Below are 19,605 nucleotides of genomic sequence, written 5' to 3'. Positions count from 1 at the left end.
TGTTTTCAGCTTTACGGTCCCGATGCCGCTGCATCTACGGTGGAAAAGGACATTTTCGACACGAGTTTAGTGCGCCCTCTGCTGGGTGTTGAGGGGAACTTGAGGCGTCTCAAGGATCGACACTGCTCCTATCTTTTTTTCTTATGCTTTTCCCCTTCTTCTAAAAAGCTGGTGTCAGCCTCTGTTCTTTTTGTGTTGAGACAAAACCTAGTCTAGACTCTCTCTCTCTCTCTCTCTCTCTCTCTTTCTCTCTCTCTTTCTCTCTCTCTCTCTCTCTCTCAAACACACAGACATAAACGTTGCGAATCAAATACAAAAAAATATTTATTAAAATGTATAAACAGCAGCTGAATATAAATGTTTCGTCATCTCAAGCAGCAAAACACATTAGTGAAAGCAGAAATGTGTGCAGCAAATCAGTCCCCTGATGTATGTGTCAAAATGGAGAAATCCTACTTGTAAGCGAAATCAAAGGAACTGACTGAGGTGGTCTGCAAAAATGAAATGTCATGTGAACCTGTGTCGTGTCGTGTGTAGTGTGAAAGTTCCGCGAAAGAAACTTCTCCTTGAGTGGAAAGCAAACCGCCTCCTTTTTCACAGCCTCCCTACGACACCGTGCAGGTGAACGACTTGGGCTGCTGCTCCAGGATGGACTCACGCCGGAGGTCGTTGGGCAGCGCGCCGTCAGCCGGCCACACTGTCAGCTCGCTGTAGATGCCCATCTCGATCATCTCCTCCTGCCAGGGGATGGAAATGTTGCCCGAGGCGAAGTCGTCGAAGAACTCGGCGTCCTCCTGCTCCAGCTGCACGCCCTTCACCGTGGAGAAGGCCCCGACGTCGTCGATGTTCTTGGCGTAAACTGTCTTGGAGTCGGGCACAAAGGGGGGCGGAAGGATTCCTGAGGAGAGGCAACAGAGAGGGAGAAGGAGAGATGAAACAACACTCCATTTGTCCTCCATCCGTCCTTCGGTCAGGGCTCCTCCTGGACTCGGGAGGTTCCAGGGTGAAGGTGGGGTCACACCACTTCATCACAGGGCCACACACAGAGACAGACAACCAATCATCATTCACGCCTATTGACAATTTAGAATCAGCCTCATGCCTGTCTCTCTGGACTGGGAGGAGTCAAGACACTCAAACTCAAACTCCACACTAAAAGACACAGTAAGGGAATCAAACCCGCAACCGTTTTTTTCTGTGTGGCGACAATGGCTCACCACTGTGTCACCCTATTATGCATTTTTTTTTTTTTTTTTTCATGTTTATCACAGAAAGAGGAACACCATTCAAATAAATACTAATAGAACACTGAGCAACTTCTGCAAAATGTGTGTTTGCAGCGGCGGAGCAGTTTGATTTGCAGACAAAAGCAGAGCAAAGAACACAGAACAAAGAAAGAAGGCCGCTGGCTAAGATGACACAATGAATAAAAAAAAGAATTCAAACTGACCTGCGTTGAGTTTAATCCAGTTGATCTCAGTGAAAAAGGGGTGGTCCCTGAGCTCGTCGCAGGAGCCGTTCCGGAAGCCCAGCCTCTGCTCTGGTTCCTTCACCAGCAGGCCCTCGCAGATGGAGCGGGCCTTCTCACTGAACTTCTCTGGATAGATCACCGGATCGTTCAGGACCCGCTTCTTCACCACCTTATTTTCCACCTAAGAAAGAACAAAAAAAACATCAAAAAAAAAACAGTGCACATTCACTGATTCAAAAGCCAAGCACGTGCACGAGAATCCACGGAGAATCTTGTCGAGAAAATCTTCTTTTTTTTTTGCTACAGCGGGGCGCTCTTAACAGCGTTATAAAGGGTACTGCTGCAGTCTCAGAATAACTCAGTAGAGGGAGCCAGAGTGACCACGTGAAAAGAGGAAGCCACGAGGACGGCAACTGCGTCGTTTTTGAACGACTCCACGTTATCGTACATCCGTGCAGACTGACCTTCTCTCCTCTGGTCCTGAATGGGCCTTTGGCAGCCAGGAACTCGTACAGAGTGACCCCCAAAGTAAAATAATCCACAGAGTAGTCATACTGCTCTCCTTTGAGCAGCTCGGGAGCCATGAAACCTTGGTGGAGGGGAAGAAGAGGTCAAAGCGTTGCTGCTTGAGAGCAAATATTTGCAGGACAATAGTAAAGAAATCAAGTTTCACTTCAGGTAGACAGGTACAAGGACAAAGGGTCACGAGGTTGACACAACTAACTAACTGACCACGTGCTGAAAGTGTCACTTTTAGCTTCAGTGCGAAGACTGATGCGTTGCTGCACCTCCTGAGTGTTTTTAATGGTGTCTAATAAACCACTTCTGATGGAGAACTTCTGCACAGTGGTGAACAACCTTTAGAAATTAAACTCAGCAGTGTGATAAGTGGATGTATAGTTTGTGTTACCATGTGCCGAGACATTTGCACGGTTTGGCGACTGAGGCAGGCGTACCTGGAGTGCCAGCGTAGCCCTTGATTTTATCCTGGTCGTCAGACAGCTCCACGGCCAGGCCAAGGTCGGAGATACGGACGTTGCCTGTGAGAGCAAACAGGAGCCAGAGGTCACAGATACTAATGTTTGCCCGAGCGTTTGTGCCTTTGACAAGTTGGCGTGGAGCAGAGCGATAGCAGCATGAGAGGCGGGTGCGGTGGGTGAGGGGGGTTCATGTGCCTGTGACCCTAGTTGAATCATCTCAGCGAGAGCACGTGTTAGCATCAGCTGTTGCACTATTTGTGAAAAAGAAAACATTTATAACAGATTGCAGAGCAAAAATAAATGGCTACGAGTATCTTGGAAACAGATCAAGCACAACAGACTCAAGTCTCCTGCTTGTCCTTCGGCGTTTGACCTTGATTATCCAGCAGCACGTTCTCCGGTTTGAGGTCTCTGTAGATGATCCTCTTCTGGTGGAGGTGCTCCATGCCTTGGATGATCTGAGCAGCGTAGTAACAGGCTCGCGGCTCGTCAAAGCCGGGGTTGTTCTCGTCCACGTTGTAGATGTGATACCTGGGCAAGTGATGATCACAGTCGCCACACGCTTGTTTTAAACATTACAGCGAAACAATGGATGGAGAAATCGGTCAGCGGGCTCTCACCTCAAGTCTCCACCGTTCATGATGGTCATGACAAGGCACAGCTCTGTTTTGGACTGGAAGGCGTAGGCCAAGGAGACAATGAACCTGCTGTGAACTCGAGCCAAGATCCTCTTCTCCACCATGGCGCCCTGCAGAACAGAGAGATGAAATATCTGAGGAAATAATGTCCTTTAAACTGCAATTCTTCCTCTTCTTCTTCTTCTTCTTCTTCTTCTTCTTCTTCTTCTTCGCAACAACGATATGGCGCTGCAACCTTTGTTGTCGAATCAACCTGGAGAGCAGTGGCTCTACTCCAAGCTCCTCCTGGGTGACTGAGCTCCTCAACCTGTCCCTAAGGGTGCACCCAGCCACCCTGCGGAGGAAACTCCTTTTGGCCGCTTGTATCTGCGATCTCGTTCTTTCGCTCATTACCCAAAGCCAATGACCATAGGCGAGGGTAGGAACATAGATCGACCAGTAAATAGAGCGCTTCGCCTTATGGCTTAGCTCTTTCTTCACCAGTTAGAAAGGCTGTTAGAAAGGTGACTGTGGTACCTCAAAGCCTTTTCTCTTCTTCAGCCTCTTCTTGTTCAGCTTCTTGCAGGCGTACAGCTTCCCCGTGGCCTTCATCTGACAGGCTGACACCTCTCCAAACCCTCCTTTGCCCAGGACACGAAAATCCAGGAACCAGTCCTCGCCCATGGGCTGCGTCTCCAACCACTTCCATTGCAGGAACCGCTTCAGATACATACTCTCCAGGAAGAAAGTGTAGGGCACCTCTTTGAGGAAGTCCATCACGCTGTGCATGATCTCTTGGAAGAGCTCGTCCCCAGCGCTCTGGTGTTTCTCCTTTATCTTTGTGATGGCGTTCTCTGGCAGGAAGGGGCAGTAGTACTTGGCTCCAGGCTCCATGTAGCGACTCAAGATGTTGCTCGCCTTCTTGGCTCTGTCTTGGTCCTCGGCCGTATTGTACTCCTCGATGTCCTTCCACAGGCGGCAGGGGCCTTTGTACTGACTGACGGAGTCCAGGAACTCCTGGAAGAGACGTTTGCCGATTGGCTGCTCCACGCAAACCGTCTGGAAACCTAGGTCCTGGGTCTCCCGCTGGCCCTCACACACCGTGATGTGAGGAAGCCTGAGGCGGGAGTGGTACTTCTTGTCCCGGTTGGATGCGGGGTTTGCCGTTCCATCCAGGCTCCCCCTGGCAGAGATGTAGGCAGAGTTGGCCACCACCGTGGTCAAACCCCCGATATCCATCATCGTGATGGAAGGAGGGGTGTGTGAAAAATATTAGTAGAGGGCAGCGAGACGCACAAAAAAGGTTGAGACGACGACAATTATTAAGTCTGGGGACACACAAAGCGAAATCCAGACAGGTGACGACTGACTGCTTGTGCCGTAGAAGACACACCAGCCACAGCCTTTCCCTCAGCCAGGCCAAGACTGAGAGGCGACCTTGTTCCACCTCATGCAGCCACACATGCAGATCTACCTGACTCATCACCCCCCTCCTCCAAAGGGACTTATCCGCGCTGTAAAGCCTTATCCCCTGCAGACGCAAATGCATGTACAGAAAAGTCAGGAAACGTGATCCGAGAGTGGGGGCGCACAGAGAGGGACCTGCAGGTAGAGGGACGTTACACTTGTGGTTGGTGGAGATGTTTATACAGTATAACTGAAAGGTGTGATGTTAAAAAGCTTTCCACATCTTCATCTATCATCCTAGACTCCATGGGAGGAGCCTCGTGGGATTAATCATCCAATGGAGCAACTCTACAGGTCTCTGGAAAACAATATACTTAGCCCCGTGTTTGCAGCCTTTGCATCAAGTTTTGTCGTAAAAAACATGCTAAGAAGATGATGAAGGAACCATGTGGCTGATGGGTCTCAGATGGCAGAATGAACACAGAAATATTGAAAACACAACTAATGTGAATATTATATGGACCTTATGGACCGTAACATGGACCTATAGAAACTCACAATGAGTCAAAGACCGTAGCCAATGGCAAAAAGCGTATGAACTAGATAAACCACAGTACAGCTTTTTACCTTCGCTGTCAGTCACGATGGAGAAACCTACTTGACTTTTGAGAGTGAAGGACATCGGAGTGCAGGTGGGATCTCTAGTATACACACTTCATCGTGGGCACATAAACAGTGAGTACGGAATAACAAACACCAGATGCAGGCAGTGTCATCTGGCTTCACCTGGAATAGAAAATAGTAGAGAGCACAACACATGAGCGCAAAACTAAAAGTGACTTCAAACTGCAAGGAAAGGCAACCGGTGGTGTTCAGGTGACGTCAGGAAGAAGATAAGGAAGAGGAAAGCAGAGGAAATAAAAGCTCCGCCGTGGACCGTGGCCAGCAAAGACCTTCGTCATGGCCACCCTGAAGGAGAAGAGGACGTGCGGGCAGCGGTGTGAGGACTTTGGGAATTTTGTCTGGAACTCTGAGAATGGAACTGTCATGGGGAGAACACCAAAGAAATGGGGTAAAAACGTCTGGACTATTTCTTACAGACACTCAGAGTGAAGCTTTTTCGAAACCACTTCAATTGATTTTGGGGTCATTTATTTAATATAAGAAGAAAAAACGTTGTGGAAGCTGTGTAAGAATAATTAAAATTAAATTTTAATTTTGATACATTCAATTTCTAAACAATTTTGATTTTAGCATATAGCATAAGTTAAAACTGCTAACTCAGCTGTTCATTTTCCAAACATATTTCCCTTCCTTTATGTGCCATGGCATTTTAGTGCTTATCAGAAATACAAAGTGATAATAATAATAAGAATGGACTAAAAATTTTAATAATAAATGTTTATAAATAAATAATGAACAAAGATAAATAATGTAATTAATCTATTATTCTTTAAACTATTAGAATTGACTAAGGGGTTACTAAGTCTGACTTCCCTTACTACATCATTGCTAAATATGCAGCACTGATTGAATAGAGATGAGATAAGCCTGCTGTTTTGATAAAACCCTTCTTGTATTCTTCAGATAAAAGCGAGCTCACGTTCACAAAGGACGCCGTGACCTACACCTTAGCAGCCACACCTTAAACTCTCCGCTGCGACCCCAGTGTTTTAACATCACTTCCTGCCTGGCCGATACTGTGAATGCAGGCCTCTGAACAGACGTGTTTATCTCGCCCTGGTTGGTTCAGTGAACACCCTGAGCAACCACTCAAAATGCAGCGAGGGCGCCGAGACTAAGATAGAGGGAGGTCGGGAGAGAAAGTCAATGAAAAACAAAGAAATGCAGAGAACCCCTGCATTTTTCTATTTTCTTCCACAGTTTACATCAGCCTGTACTACTCGGCCTTCTATGTGGTGATGACGTCCGCCTTCTTGTTGTCCATCTGGGCCCTCATGAGAAGCTTGGACCCTTACACTCCGGACTACCAGGACCGGCTACAGTCTCCTGGTATCACGGCATGACAGACCACAGCGGTGTCTCAAACTAGATACCTCAGGTCGACTGAACCTCCAGCTCTGTGTTTTCCTCTTTCTCTGTGCAGGGGTGATGGTGTGGCCTGACACCTACGGAGAGGAGGACGTTGAAATCACCTACAACACGTCCGACAGGGCCAGCTGGATGAGGATGGCCGACATCCTTCACGAGTTCCTGCAGCGTTCGTATTTTGCTCGCCGGATCCCGTTGTGACTTGGCAAGGTCAAAGTTCAACGGCTCTAAAGTCTTGGCTTCTCTTTGCTTCCCCTTCAGCCTACAATGACAGCAGGCAGCGTGAATGCAACTACTATAACTGCACCAAGGGCAAGTATTTCATCCAGAACACCTTCTCTGCACCTGAGCACACCAAGTGGGCGTGCCCCTTCACTCAAAGCATGCTGGGAGCCTGCTCTGGATCCCAGGACCCGACCTTCGGCTACAATTGCACCATGCCCTGTGTCATCATTAAAATGAACCGGGTAAAAACACATCAATCTGTCATCAAACTTTAAAATCAGAACTGAACTGAACTGAACTATAGTTTTTGTCTGTACAGATTATTAACTTTTTGCCTTCCAACCATTCTGACCTTCCCCTGTATGTCAACTGCACCATACTGGTCAGCAAAAAAATTCATTTAATCATGTCAATCATGGTTTTGTTATTTGGAAAAGTAACGTATGAGGTTATAAATGAGACATATATGTGCATGTTTAGGATGGACAAGCCAATGTGAACAAAATCGAGTACTTCCCCCACGGAGGAGCCATGGATCTGTCTTACTTCCCCTATTATGGAAAACAGGCTCAGGTGGGAGAAGCAACTCAACCAACAAACAATAACAAGCATTTTTCCTCACCACAAAATAATGATGTCAACAAAATAGGATTTGCTCTTCATGTGAAATCTACCAGCTGAGAGCGTCTCGCCCACCACCGGACAAGGCCCAACACTAAACCAGTTGTCCTCGACCTTTTCCTCAGCCTACGTACGTGAACCCGCTGGTGGCTGTTCGGTTCGACCTGGTCGGAGAGAGACGAGCCAAGGTCCAGTGCAGAGTGGTGTCTGACAAGATCAGCTACGAGAACATCCACGACCCCTATGAGGGGAAAGTCGTCTTCTACCTCAGAGCGCTGAAATAAGGCACAGAGATTTGCCTGAACACTGACACGTTCAACAAAACGCTTGTTCGCATGTTCGTTTCTGTGTTGTGTGCTGATTTTTGATGCTCTTGTCACCCTCACTGGGTTAGTCGTGATTTTAAAGCCCAATTGCCATTGAATGAAGAAAAAATCTACTATTCATCCATCAGTCCATTCAAATGCAATAAACTGGTATTAAAAGTCTATAAATTAATGATGAAAACTGTCACGTGAGCAAGCCACCTTTCCCCACAGCCGTGCTAGTAAACCGTGTGTGAAACCGCTGTGAACCGACCACCACTGCTAATAGGATGACAATAGTAACAGCGCATCTCCCAAATCTGCTGAGTACAGAGGCTGGGTTATCAGCTTACACAGTGCATGCGTGCACACACGTGGGCATACACACACACACACACACACACACACACCATACACGTGCGCCTGAGATGTTTAATTAAAAGAGATTTTTCTGCGCCACATAATCCGTAGCACTGGTAACAGAAAGGCAAAAACATCAGTTTTTGTATTTTGGTCTCAAAGGGTATAAAGTAGAACTTTGTTAGGTTGTTAAAGACTATTTATTATCAAACAGTGCTTTTTAGTACACCAAAGAAGACAACACTCAAATCTGTATAAATTCCATGTTTTTAATAAATATTGAGTGTCTAAAAAAAAAAAAAGACATCCAAAGTACCCCAAAAACAACTTTATGTCAGGAGGCATCAACATGTGCATAAAGAAAACCCATCAAGTAAAGGAGCCCCCGTGACTCCATGCGTGTGCGTTACACATTTAAAAAGCTGAGGCAAACATTCTGAGCACGAGATGAGACAAAGACGCTCCGAGACAGTGAGGTCCAACCCGGTCAGATTGTTTTAGTGCAGAACAGAGTTGAGCAGGCACAGAAGTGTGACATTTAAAGGTAGCAGCGTTTGACCCTTCTAAATGTAACATCAGTTTGAAATCATGACGGCTTTGTTCTCTAAAGACTATGGACTTTGAATGATGTTTGCTCCTCCCCCAAACCCCCAACCCCAAGTCTTCTTGCAACGCCTCCGTACCAACACCAGAATATACAGAACAATGAGCTAATGTCATTTCTAGTCGCCACTTAAAAATGCAATGGAGGAAAAGTTCACAGTAGGATTACTTCAAAGCACGAGCACCATCTGATAAACACAGGCAGGTTTTGCCTCTGCGACATTCCATTCAGTCAACATACTGTGACGACGTCAAACGAAATACGAAATACAGTTTTACTCATAAATATTTATAGGAGTTAAATATTCTGTAGAATCTACACAGTTTTAGTCCCGGTGAGTGCAACTGGAAAGACGAGGCAGGCACAAAACAGTAAGGAATGTGAGACAGCGCAGTTAAGGCGCAAAAAACTCAAGGAAATAAAGAATCTGTTCTATACAAGGAATATCTTGTTTCTTCATATGTTCTGTGCTGTCAAAGCGCTGAGCTCCAAATCCAACATTCTATCGGACCCATTTATGTGTAGACTTATATTACACATTTACATAGCATTTATTTATGAAAGATATTCTTTTAAATATAAGCTGACAAACATGTTGTTTGTTTTTGGTCGGCAAAAGTCTGATAGAAGTTGGAGGGAGTTGTGTTTGTCAGGAAGTCACAACAATGATGATGATGATGATGCAGCGCATTAATGAGTCACTGTACAAAGACTTTAGTCTCTGTGCCGTCCCTCCTGAGTTTTCTTCGGGACTATTTTGGTCCTGTCATGTGACGGTCTTGCGTTCAGCAAGTGGAACCAGTCTGTGCGTGGTGACCCACCACAGCACTGGAGCCAGGAGCAAACTCAGTGTGGTGACGCTGAGAACCAGCAGGTACACCTGGAAGGAATGGCACACTTGTCAGCTTTGATTGCCTTGAAAGGAAGCCTGCTTTAGTATTGACACAGAATGCTGTGTACATGGGTGGTGTTTTGCTGGGTTTTTATTACATGTTGTCCCCCTCTGGAGGCACATGGGTTCTTTCCTATTATAAATATATCATTCTCCTACAATTAGATCAACAGAAATTACAAAATAATAAATTGTTCATAAAAGAAAAAGATGAAACGAACAGTCAAGAATTTTAAAACAAACAAAGTATAATCTGATGACCTTTATTACTATTCAATTCATTATTATTTATTTGTATTAAGAATTTATATTAGAGATCAACAAGGAACTACAGTGTTACTTCAACTATCACCACTGACCTCTCTGGAGATGATGCCGGTGCGCCGTGCACGGCTACTCAAGACAAAGGAGAATTCGCTGACTTGAGCCAGACCGGCGGAGACGATCCAACATATATGTCGGGAAGCTGGAGGCAGGATCGCTGAAAGCACCGCCACAGCCATGATGAACTGGGATGGAGGGAAAAAGAGAGAGAGACGGTCAGGAAGGATGGAACTCAACAAGGAAGAAGAAACAGTCGAGAGTGCCGTACCTTCATGATAACCAGAGTCAGTGTTAGAACCAGCAGAATGCTGAGTTCATACAGCACAAACGTGGGGAAGACATGGAGACCTTCAAGCGACAAACACACAACATCAGTCAAGTCCCGTCGGGCTGTGTTTTAGCAACACTAGCTGTCAGCGGTCTGGCTCTGACCGATGGAGGCGAAGAAAATGATGGCGAGGAAATCTCTGATGGGCTCCGTACATCCCATCACCTCCGCTGTGACCATGTGACCCTGGGTGGACAGCAGTGCTCCTGCCAGAAAACAGCCGAGCTCCATGGAAACGTCCAAAAACTCTGTCACCTGCAGAATTTAAAAAAGAAAAGAAAAGAAAAGAAAAAGGTCAACGCAGATCCCACCTTCGCAAAGACATGTTTTTTTTAAAGTGAGGTAAAATGTAAAGGGTTTACCGTCAGCATGAAAAATACAAATGCTGCTATCCCCAGCACCAGGATCTCCTTGTTGCCTCTGCTCTCAGAATGGAGCTTCTTGTAGTAGGGCCCAATCAGGAAAGATTTGATTAACAGACACAGCAGCAGCACCGCAGCCAGGGAGATCAGGACCTGGCCCAGGAGGAACAAGATCCGCAGACTCCCAAGCAGGAAGCTGTGTTTGGAAAAGACAACAAGCCACTTTAAAAAAGGCTTGTGTGTGTGTGTGTGTGTGCGCGCACGTGTGCACGAACAGGGGTGAACTGACCCGCCCAAGTCTCCACTCTGAGCCTGTATCAGGGACGGCATGACAGCTATGAGGAGACTGAGCTGAACATCTTGCATCACCAACATCCCGAGGAGAACACTGCTGTAGTCCAGGTCACCTGGCAGAGATGCACAAGAAACAAGTCACAAACACTCTAAAGATCTCCAGAAAATTTAAAAACTTAAGCCTTAGCTTCCTGCTAAAATGTATACTTAGTAGACCCTTCCACATGTTTGGAACAACGAGCAGTACAGTGACATTTGAAATTTGACGACTGACCATCACACACACATTCTTGCTCCGTTATTAACACCGACGTGTCCGTACCTTCTTTGTCGCCTCTGCTTCCTCCTGCCAAGAAACGGGACACCAGCGGAGTGCTGGACAGCGACAGGCAGGTGGAAACAAAGACTGTCTGTGTTGGCTGAATATGCAACACTTGTCCCCATATCAAACCAGTCGCCACCATCAGCAGACTCAGGTAGCAAGATCCCTGTACTGAGGTCTTCCAGACCTACAAACCACATTGTTTTGTGTGTTAGTGACTCACTTCATGGAAAGAAAAACATCAGCGAGAGTAAATACGGCTGTCGCTAGGACAGACAAAGTAGGTGATTTACTTTGTGAAGGCGTTCAGGTGAAAACTCCAAGCCCACCACGAAGAGGGTGAAGAACACTCCAATCTCCCCGAGAGTCTCCACCTGGACCATAGACTGTCAGAGCAGAGGAGGACAAGAGTTGTGTTTTTAAAAAGTAAATCAAGCCCAAGTGAGCAGCAACCATAGAGTTTTACCTTGATACTGTTGAAGCCAGAAGGACCCAGTAGGACCCCACAGACGATGTATCCAAACATAGGTGGAAGGCCAAGGAGCGTGCACACCCACCCACAGGGCAGGGACAGCATCACCACAGACACCAAGTCCTGCAAATGGATGTTTGAAGAGTGAGCGTCAGGACTGACTTTTGACTAGTCAAATCAGACATCGCAGGGACGAGGCGGGGAGTGACCTTGATGAAGTGATGGTCGGCTCTTGGTATGGTCGAGTCCCGCGGTTTGGTCAGGACGTACTGGTTGTTCTGCGAGTCTATGAGCATGCTCAGTCCGAGGCCGTCCTCCGCCTCCTTCTGCTTCGACTTGTTCTTCCTTTTCCCTCCAGTTTCCTCATCGTCCTCCACTTTCAGGACCGCCTCCACGTTTACTCCAATCATCTTCGCAACAGCCGGTTAAGGTTAGTCACCAAAAAAAGACTTTGTAATAAGTTATTTGATTAAAAAAAAATATTGTGCTGTGCTACCTGTTTGTTTTGGTCAAAGGCATGCTCCTCAATTTTCTCCTCGAGTCGGTCAGCGGCCTTCCTGACATCTTCCAGGATGTTATCCAGCACGGACCGCGTCTTGTTCTGGGCAAGAGCGCTCTTCACGGCCTCCTGCTGGTGCTTCTCAGCGGCCACCAGCTCCACGTACTCTTGTTCCTCCTAAATAATGGAGACCAAACCAGACTGGTTGGTGGTGAGCAGAAACATCCCTTGCTGTTAATTTAGACAGGCGCCTCAAGCAACAACAGCCAGTAGTTTGATTGTGTTCATTATGTCTCCCATCTTGACATGTTTCGGCGGAGCTTCCACCTTTCTCACACATATCACTTGGTGGTGTGTGTGACTGGAACAGCACACACGGAAAACGGACAGTGGGAGGCGTGACCGACCTGTCAAATCTGACGAGTCAGTTATGCCTGCATAACATCAGCTGATACAGACGTGTCACACGCCACCAAGTGACACCTGTGAGGAAGGCGAAACATGTCAAGGTTGGACAAATAGAGGCCTTGCGTGAACAAAAGAAAGACGCAAACCTATAACAACAGCTAGTAATTTTAAACACACACATCAGATCAACAAAGATTTTTGAAAAAGGGTTAACTTTGAATGTGTGCGGTGTCCTACTCTAAAACTTAACATTTCAAGGGCTAAAAAATAAATAACCAATTAAAAATGCTTAATTGATAATAATAGTTTCAAATTAGGCCTTTTTAGCTCTTCATTCAAAATACAGTTTCTGTGCAGTCTTACATCATCAAAAGAAAACTCTGCAAGAGAACAAACAAGACCTCCAGATTCTGGCATTCTTTCTCTCTCCTGCCCTCTAGTGTTCCCTCCATGATTTGCAGCTGCACACCTTGATGGCCGCCTCCCTGAGGGCTTCCAGTCGCTGTCTGCTGCTCTCCTTCATGTTGACCACATCCCTGTAGTCCCCCTGCAGCACCCTTTGAAGGCCCTGCACTGCCTGGAACACCAGGTGTTCACTCTCATTTAGCTCCTTCTGGAAAACTTCCAGGGTGTGAACCTGAACACAAGCAGAGGGACCACAGTTGGAACAACTAGTCTGTCAAGTAAATTAGGAAGGTTAATTTAAGAGACATCACAAAGAGTGCTGAAAACTACTGATTGATTGCAAAAACACTTTTATGATTAAACTCTTTTGCCGTACCTCACCATATACCTTTTAAAATTAAAAACTTGTGTCAGAAGGTTTGCAAACTCATATACCATGCAATTTATAAATGTAAAGGAACAAAAAAAATGCAGCTCCAAAGTCAACTAAAATGAATAAATGGGCAATTTCAAACTATTATGGTCTATATTAATGCTGTGAGCTCTGAAGTCCTTTCACCTACCTGAAAGTCCCTCTCGGCTTCTGAAAGACCCCCATCCCGTCCAACAGCAACAGCGGCTGCAGCAAGCTTCTTCACAACTACATTCTTTTGGCGCAGAAGGCGCGTCAGCCGCTTACAGTTGCCCAACACCCAGCTTTGGTCGTGGGTTGCCTCTTTGGATTGATAAAGTTTATTTGTCTGCTGTGCCACTGGATCTTTCTGCACCACAGTTGCACCTACCCAAGTAAGGCACACCAGCAAACATGCAGCATACATCCAGGTCTCTGATTTACTCTTCACCCTTGGGTGAAGAATCAGAGAAATGAAGAGAGGCACACCTGGAATACAGAAATAGAGAAAGGCCGTGATGTGACGTGTCTGACTATGCTCCCAAACAAAAACAGAATCAGAAATCCATCACATAAGAATTGACAAACATTTGTACTTAGCGTACCAAGCCCACACCTTCATTTTGAGATCCTGAGTCAGAAAGAGGCAGGTTGACATTTCAAAAGATTCCGTGTACTTGTTGGGGCTGAAATACCATCATCTTGCCACGGTCTTGCAACATGATATATCATAGTTTGAGTTATAAAGCTCAAATAAGTTGTTTAAAAAAAAAAAAAAGCTATAGTACAAGGTAACATATACAAGTTTCTCTCAAAAACACACTAAGTCTGAACACTTACTAAAAAGATATTTGTTATTATTTTTCCAATCAAATTCATTAATATTCAACTAAATAACAAGCCATTCATAACTTAGCAGGGAAAACTTGTTCAAGTGACGAAGCTAAATCGATGACGACAACAACAAACATGCAAACAAACAAACAAACACGAAAATACATCTGAGGCGTTAGAAAACTGGACAGTTGTCGCAAATGAAAAGAGAACATCCGAAAGCAGGCAACATCTCGCAAACATGAACACAAACCCCGATGATTACTTATTTCCACCAAACCAGGAAACGCCGCGTTCGGGCCGTACTGCGCAAACGTCGAGGAAACCGGGACGCAGATCTTGACATCATCTTTACAACGTCGCAGAATGGTGTCCGGGTGAGAAGTTAAGCGTCTAACCTGTGAGGAAAGTGCTTCGTGCTGGCTCTGAACTCCGCTCCACGACTGGGAGAGACACTGAAGTAGAAGAAGGGGGAAACAATCATGCTGTTGTACGGAGGAACCTCCACCTCCACCGCTCCACCCCTGCCACATAGCTGAAGCCAGCCAGCCAGCGTCGAGACAGGCAGGCAAGCAGGCAGGCAGGCAGGCAGGCAAGCAGGCGTTCACCAACTCACTCTGACACCACACTACTTCATGTCTACCTCGACCGTCCGTCGCTGACTTCATCGACTAGCACTGGGACGCTAATGTCCAGGTAGGTGCCGCATGATTGGCGAAACTGTCAGATAGCGCTTGACGTGTTTAAGTGTGTTACAGTTTCTGTATACTTGTTAAAGGCCAAGTCACTCGTCAAATTGCACAAGCCTATCAGACTAGCTCCAACCAGCTGAGTCTTCGCACTCCCATGACACAACAGTCAGGCTAACACAACTTTGCTAACACTAGCCAACTAAATCTGCGAGGAACGCACACAAGTTGGCATTTTTTAAAACCGACGTATTGTAAAGTCTCCCGACATGATCTTAAAAACTGCGTGTGACCCAGTGCAAACAATCACTGTATTGCTTTTAAATTTTAACTTTGAACGGGTCGACAACTTGACCCAATTTCTGGCTACTTCCGAAACAACTCCGTCAGCTTTGCTGTGGGAATTGTAGTTTTGCCTTTGGTGGCGTTCTACGTTCTCTTGCTCGTCTGAAACGAACGTCTTCAATTTGGGGGAAACGTAGAGAGCTTTGTGCCTTGTTTTGTTTCTTGTACTTTAACAATATCGCACACTCCAAAAACGTTACCAGAAATGAGCAGTTTACGTCTCACTTCTCAAAGAAAACTTTTTTGTTTGTTTTTAAATTACGACTGTTTTGCAGCGTTCTATTACGACGTTTTCGTTTAGTATTATGTGTGTATGATTACCGTAAGGACATGCTAATATTTTTTTTCTCTTGTTTATCAAGTTTATTAAATCAAGCAAGTACACGTAGTTCACACAGGACGACCAGTGAGTGTGTACAGTTCAACAAAACTACATTTCCCTCACATCCAGCGGCGAAAGAGTAGCGCAGTTGGTATCGCGCATGCGCGCTGATGGTAACTGATACCAACTGGGCCAAAACAGCGTGTGATAAAATGGTAGGTACGATTAAAATGGTCAAACTGTGGCAAATGTTGGGCTCACTTGAGCAAGTCCATGAAGCGGCGCGACATGGAGGTGCAGGGGGACGCGGTGACACAGCGGACGCCGTTGTCCTCCGCCAAGTGCCGCATTGTCAGAATGATGTGTGTCGGGTAATAAGGGGGGGAAATGGAAGGTCAGTTGTTGGGTATTTTGAGATTGGACAGCAGCACTGGCGGCACGTACCTTGCCCTTTTTGGTAACCGGCCTGTGCCGCTGGCCCGGGTCAGGGGAGATCCTGGCGTCCGCCCCTCGGGGAAGTGGCTCGCTGCTGCTGCCGCCGCCTCCGCCGCCGCTGCTGGCCTGTTTCTGGGGATTTTGCTGCTAATTATCGGGTGGGTCATTCACTGCAGCTCTGCAGAGACGTGCGCTCCTCCCGGTTCGTTTGAATAACATCCCGAGGAGACTTGTGTGTCGCGGTGGCGAAATTCCATGGTGACGGTGTTGTCGTTTCCTTTTTGTGCACTTAGAACGGACCCGCGTAGTCTCCCTTTCTGGATGCGTGCACTACTTCGGGACAACGCTGAACTATTTTGCATGCGGTTCAAGTTTACCATTCTAGTTTTCTATGTCACAGGCGTCAGTATGAAATTGTAATTCGCAAGGTCCTCCGTTTCAAAGTTTTCACACTGCGGCTACAACACCTACTAAAATAAAATTGTCAGAACGAAATTTCATTTTGAAACGTCAACCTCATAGTTTCGCTTTTTTTCTTTTTTCTTTTAACATAATCTTGGCATGAAGGGGTTCCTCACCTTCTTTGGTGGGAAGTTCATAACACAGGGATGATACAATGGAAAAAGTTGAACGTTTTCAAACTTTGGAATCTATGGAAACCGGCCCAATATTAGTTCTACTTTGCTGTCAGTGTTTTTTTTTTTGTTTTTTTTTTAACGATTGACTAATAGTTGAGAGTGTAATTTCGACATAATCTGCCACTTATAAACTTTCAGCGTGGCCCCTGTGGACTGAAATAGGTTGTTTTTTTGCGAGTTGTGCGGCGAAAGGGACAAAGCGCAAACAAAACGTGTTTGAAGAGGGTTGTGTACAATTTAGTGTAAATGCTGAACAGGAAGCCACCGCCTCAACTGCAGCGTGTGCCCGCTCTACTTACAGCACAAGTTGAAGTCATCCCAGAAGGAAAAGGTTCGGCAGTTCATGTCCTTCACGCAGGCTGGGGAGAGGACTGCCGTGTACTGCCTGACACAGAATGACTGGAAACTAGAAGTTGCTACCGACAACTATTTCCAGAACCCGGACCTCTACTACAAAGAATCCATGAAAACCTCAGTGGACCGCAAGAAGCTGGAGCAGCTCTACAACAGATACAAAGGCGAGTATTGAAGAGAGGCATCTAAAACAGCAGACGGGGTATTTTTTTTTAGTTTTTCAGATCTTTTAAACTGGGCCACTGTTTTCATTCAACTAATCAGTTTCCTCCTCGTCTTTGCAGACCCCCAGGATGAAAATAAGATCGGCGTTGACGGGATCCAGCAGTTCTGTGACGACCTGATGCTGGACCCAACCAGTGTGAGCATCCTGGTGGTAGCGTGGAAGTTCCGAGCGGCCACGCAGTGCGAGTTCAGCAGGAAGGAGTTCCTGGACGGCATGACTGAGCTAGGGTGAGGAGTAACATCGACTCTGATTACATCGACATCGATTAAATTAGAGCTTCAAGAGCTGCCAGAGAATCTTTAAGTCTGCGACGGAATCATTGTCGCAGGAAATTTTAGACTTTTGTGTGTGTGTGTGTGTGTGTGTGTGTGTGTGTGTGTGTGTGTGTGTGTGTGTGTGTGTGTGTGTGTGTGTGTGTGTGTGTGTGTGTGTGTGTGTGTTACGCTCTGCTGTGCTTTAGGTGTGACAGTCCAGAGAAGCTCAAGGCCATTCTTCCAAGACTAGAGCAGGAGCTGAAAGACACGGGCAAGTTTAAAGACTTCTACCAGTTCACCTTCAACTTTGCCAAGAACCCCGGCCAGAAAGGTTTAGGTAAACAGAAGAACAACACGTTAACAACATTACAAAAAGTCTAGAGTAGAGCCAACTGGAGTCAATATGCTGATAACTTGAAAATATTGAAGTATATGTCTGTCCTCAATTTGTTTTTTTTGTTTATTTAGATAAAAAAAAAAAAAAAAAACAGACAGAAATTCGAATGCAAAAACAGCTCTGATCATTTTTCCTTCTTATTTAGAATTGGAGATGGCTGTTGCTTACTGGAACCTCGTTCTCACAGGACGTTTTAAGTTCTTGGATCTATGGAACCGGTTCCTGAAAGTGAGAAAAGCACTCGGCGTATCGCAAAGCATCATCACAGTCAGATACACAGGCCTGAGGCCACCACCACAAAGTTTCAGTGGGTTTAAGGCCATTTTTCTCATGACTCAAACTCCCATCTCTGTTATTGTTGCTGCATTCAGGAAAATCACAAGCGTTCTATTCCCAAGGACACGTGGAACCTGCTTCTGGACTTTGGCAACATGATTGCAGATGACATGTCAAACTACGATGAGGAAGGTGAGCATATGGGGGAAAAATATTCTATTGAAGTCCAAAATCATTCCCCTCGGGGTTCTGCTCTGTTTATGGATTGTATGCTTTTAATTGCATGTATCCAACATTTAAAACTACATTCTAAAAACACATAATAAATACAGGCTGTTTTTTTTACATCAAGTTGTAACCCATTGCCGTGTGTTCCTTTCCTCAGGGGCGTGGCCCGTCCTCATCGACGACTTTGTGGAGTTTGCTCGGCCTATCGTGATGGGCAGTAAACGCAACTTGACATAGTATTGTTCCCAGTGCCCTCGGGTGGAGCTTCTTCTCTTCCCAAATTTACATTTTTAAGTAAGGATTTTTACAGAAATGAGCCAAAAAGAGACTACTTCACAATAAGCCTGCGTGCCGCTTGTTGTCGAGACTGTTCTTCCAACTGCAGAAAGAAAAAGCCTGGTTGGAGAGAGTGACCTCCCGACCACAGCAAGAGAGAGCAATGTTTTTGTTTTTGTTTTTGACTTTTTTGCTGCAAAGGACAGCGTTACTGAAAAGGACGGGCACGCTCATCAACCTGTGGCTTGAAACTGCTGCTCTCCAACTTGCACCCTTGGCACAACAAGGAAGGACCGTTCCTTCAGAGCCGATAGCACATGCAGAGGATCAAGTTGTAGATGCAGTAAGATGCGGCGGTGGCGTCACGTTTTCACGGACGAAACGGTGTGATAAATGTGCATGTTCGTGTCGGCTAGACGGGGGGAGGGGGGAGGATATAAGTTACTAAAGTACATTATTTCACGCTGATGTCGGAATGTGTGTCTCTCTCAGAGCAGAGAGGACAGCTGGTTGTGCGCGTTTGAGTGTTTTGTTTTGGTTTGTTTGGCTTAGTTTTACTGCTGTTTATCAGTTTGGGGAAAAGAGAGATTTTGCTCAGTGGAGCAGCAGGAACACAAGTTCTGATCCACATATTCTTTCTTTTTCTTTTTTTTTCTAATACTGACTCTGGGAATTCCGCAAGGCGTCGTCGTGATTAATGAGCTCAGCACCAGCACAGTCTTGCTAATCTTGCAACAGTCAACTCAACGACTCAGTACGTTAAAGAATGAGCCTAGGTTTAGTCTTTCAAAGCATAACAATCATAAATCTAAGTAAATTACAGAATAAATTTACAACCATTGACGTGATTTGGATGAATTTTTTTTTAAAGAATGCATTACATGGTAAAGTTACGTGATAGTTTAGCATTGTGTAAACCGCTGTACACAATCAGAACCCAGCTGGCATCTTGACTGTTTACTATAATCCAGGTGAGGACGACTTGCCAACAC

At 45.9% G+C, this 19,605-nt stretch overlaps 4 protein-coding genes across 12 annotated transcripts; 2 read left to right on the top strand and 2 right to left on the bottom strand.

Moving 5' to 3' along the window:
* Nucleotides 1–430: 430 nt before the first annotated feature.
* grk1a (G protein-coupled receptor kinase 1 a) lies at nt 431–5,444 on the bottom strand. Its single transcript, XM_076020106.1, has 7 exons — nt 3,606–5,444; nt 3,072–3,199; nt 2,825–2,982; nt 2,428–2,511; nt 1,936–2,060; nt 1,451–1,652; nt 431–898 (listed from the first exon to the last, which is right to left on the bottom strand). The coding sequence occupies exons 1-7, from the start codon at nt 4,308–4,310 to the stop codon at nt 606–608; spliced, it is 1,695 nt and encodes a 564-aa protein (XP_075876221.1). The 5' UTR covers nt 4,311–5,444; the 3' UTR covers nt 431–605.
* LOC142884444 (potassium-transporting ATPase subunit beta-like) lies at nt 5,436–7,657 on the top strand. Its single transcript, XM_076020092.1, has 7 exons — nt 5,436–5,547; nt 6,360–6,488; nt 6,583–6,696; nt 6,789–6,994; nt 7,072–7,134; nt 7,233–7,325; nt 7,499–7,657. Exons 1-7 carry the CDS (start codon nt 5,436–5,438, stop codon nt 7,655–7,657), a joined length of 876 nt encoding a protein of 291 aa, XP_075876207.1.
* Nucleotides 7,658–8,287: 630 nt separating this feature from the next.
* Nucleotides 8,288–16,084, bottom strand: slc9d1 (solute carrier family 9 member D1). 4 transcript variants are annotated; one of them, XM_076019984.1, is made up of 15 exons: nt 15,974–16,066; nt 14,572–14,628; nt 13,512–13,828; nt 13,013–13,180; nt 12,133–12,312; nt 11,846–12,046; nt 11,631–11,759; nt 11,458–11,550; nt 11,165–11,351; nt 10,838–10,955; nt 10,549–10,744; nt 10,291–10,441; nt 10,127–10,206; nt 9,894–10,043; nt 8,288–9,522 (listed from the first exon to the last, which is right to left on the bottom strand). In XM_076019984.1, exons 3-15 carry the CDS (start codon nt 13,764–13,766, stop codon nt 9,409–9,411), a joined length of 2,022 nt encoding a protein of 673 aa, XP_075876099.1. In that variant the 5' UTR covers nt 13,767–13,828; nt 14,572–14,628; nt 15,974–16,066; the 3' UTR covers nt 8,288–9,408. The 4 variants fall into 4 exon arrangements, with proteins under 4 accessions (XP_075876099.1, XP_075876081.1, XP_075876090.1 ...); XM_076019966.1 differs by lacking the exon at nt 15,974–16,066 and adding an exon at nt 14,817–15,638; XM_076019975.1 differs by lacking the exon at nt 15,974–16,066 and adding an exon at nt 13,956–14,051 and having other exon boundaries at nt 14,572–14,682.
* Nucleotides 14,745–19,475, top strand: dcun1d2b (DCN1, defective in cullin neddylation 1, domain containing 2b). 6 transcript variants are annotated; one of them, XM_076020069.1, is made up of 7 exons: nt 14,745–14,869; nt 16,904–17,120; nt 17,241–17,409; nt 17,643–17,773; nt 17,979–18,061; nt 18,205–18,301; nt 18,495–19,475. In XM_076020069.1, exons 2-7 carry the CDS (start codon nt 16,946–16,948, stop codon nt 18,572–18,574), a joined length of 735 nt encoding a protein of 244 aa, XP_075876184.1. In that variant the 5' UTR covers nt 14,745–14,869; nt 16,904–16,945; the 3' UTR covers nt 18,575–19,475. The 6 variants fall into 6 exon arrangements, with proteins under 6 accessions (XP_075876184.1, XP_075876153.1, XP_075876174.1 ...); XM_076020038.1 differs by having other exon boundaries at nt 14,765–14,869; nt 16,882–17,120; XM_076020059.1 differs by lacking the exon at nt 14,745–14,869 and adding an exon at nt 15,659–15,744 and having other exon boundaries at nt 17,643–17,707.
* The last annotated feature ends 130 nt before the right edge of the window (nt 19,476–19,605 follow it).

The sequence above is a fragment of the Nelusetta ayraudi genome, unplaced genomic scaffold (assembly GCF_046127955.1).
Source record: "Nelusetta ayraudi isolate G7.1 ecotype Tasmania unplaced genomic scaffold, CSIRO-AGI_Nayr_v1 ptg000002l, whole genome shotgun sequence".
Lineage (NCBI taxonomy): Eukaryota > Metazoa > Chordata > Actinopteri > Tetraodontiformes > Monacanthidae > Nelusetta > Nelusetta ayraudi.
This window is presented reverse-complemented; position numbering and strand designations above follow the sequence as displayed.

Coding starts and splice junctions, on each gene's coding strand:
- slc9d1 (XM_076019966.1), bottom strand. CDS start 14,841: ATGAAGTCAGCGACGGACGGTCGAG. Junction 12,047..12,132: donor CCTTTGACCAAAACAAACAG/GTAGCACAGCAC, acceptor GCTGTTGCGAAG/ATGATTGGAGTAAACGTGGA. Junction 10,956..11,164: donor AAGCAGAGGCGACAAAGAAG/GTACGGACACGT, acceptor CATCTCTGCCAG/GTGACCTGGACTACAGCAGT.
- LOC142884444 (XM_076020092.1), top strand. CDS start 5,436: ATGGCCACCCTGAAGGAGAAGAGGACGTGCGGGCAGCGGTGTGAGGAC. Junction 6,697..6,788: donor CCTTCACGAGTTCCTGCAGC/GTTCGTATTTTG, acceptor CTTCCCCTTCAG/CCTACAATGACAGCAGGCAG. Junction 7,326..7,498: donor ATTATGGAAAACAGGCTCAG/GTGGGAGAAGCA, acceptor CCTTTTCCTCAG/CCTACGTACGTGAACCCGCT.
- grk1a (XM_076020106.1), bottom strand. CDS start 4,310: ATGATGGATATCGGGGGTTTGACCACGGTGGTGGCCAACTCTGCCTAC. Junction 2,512..2,824: donor CGTGCTGCTGGATAATCAAG/GTCAAACGCCGA, acceptor TTGCTCTCACAG/GCAACGTCCGTATCTCCGAC. Junction 1,653..1,935: donor TCAGGACCAGAGGAGAGAAG/GTCAGTCTGCAC, acceptor GTTCTTTCTTAG/GTGGAAAATAAGGTGGTGAA.
- dcun1d2b (XM_076020027.1), top strand. CDS start 15,700: ATGGTAACTGATACCAACTGGGCCAAAACAGCGTGTGATAAAATG. Junction 15,745..16,903: donor AAACAGCGTGTGATAAAATG/GTAGGTACGATT, acceptor CTCTACTTACAG/CACAAGTTGAAGTCATCCCA. Junction 18,062..18,204: donor TATGGAACCGGTTCCTGAAA/GTGAGAAAAGCA, acceptor TGCTGCATTCAG/GAAAATCACAAGCGTTCTAT.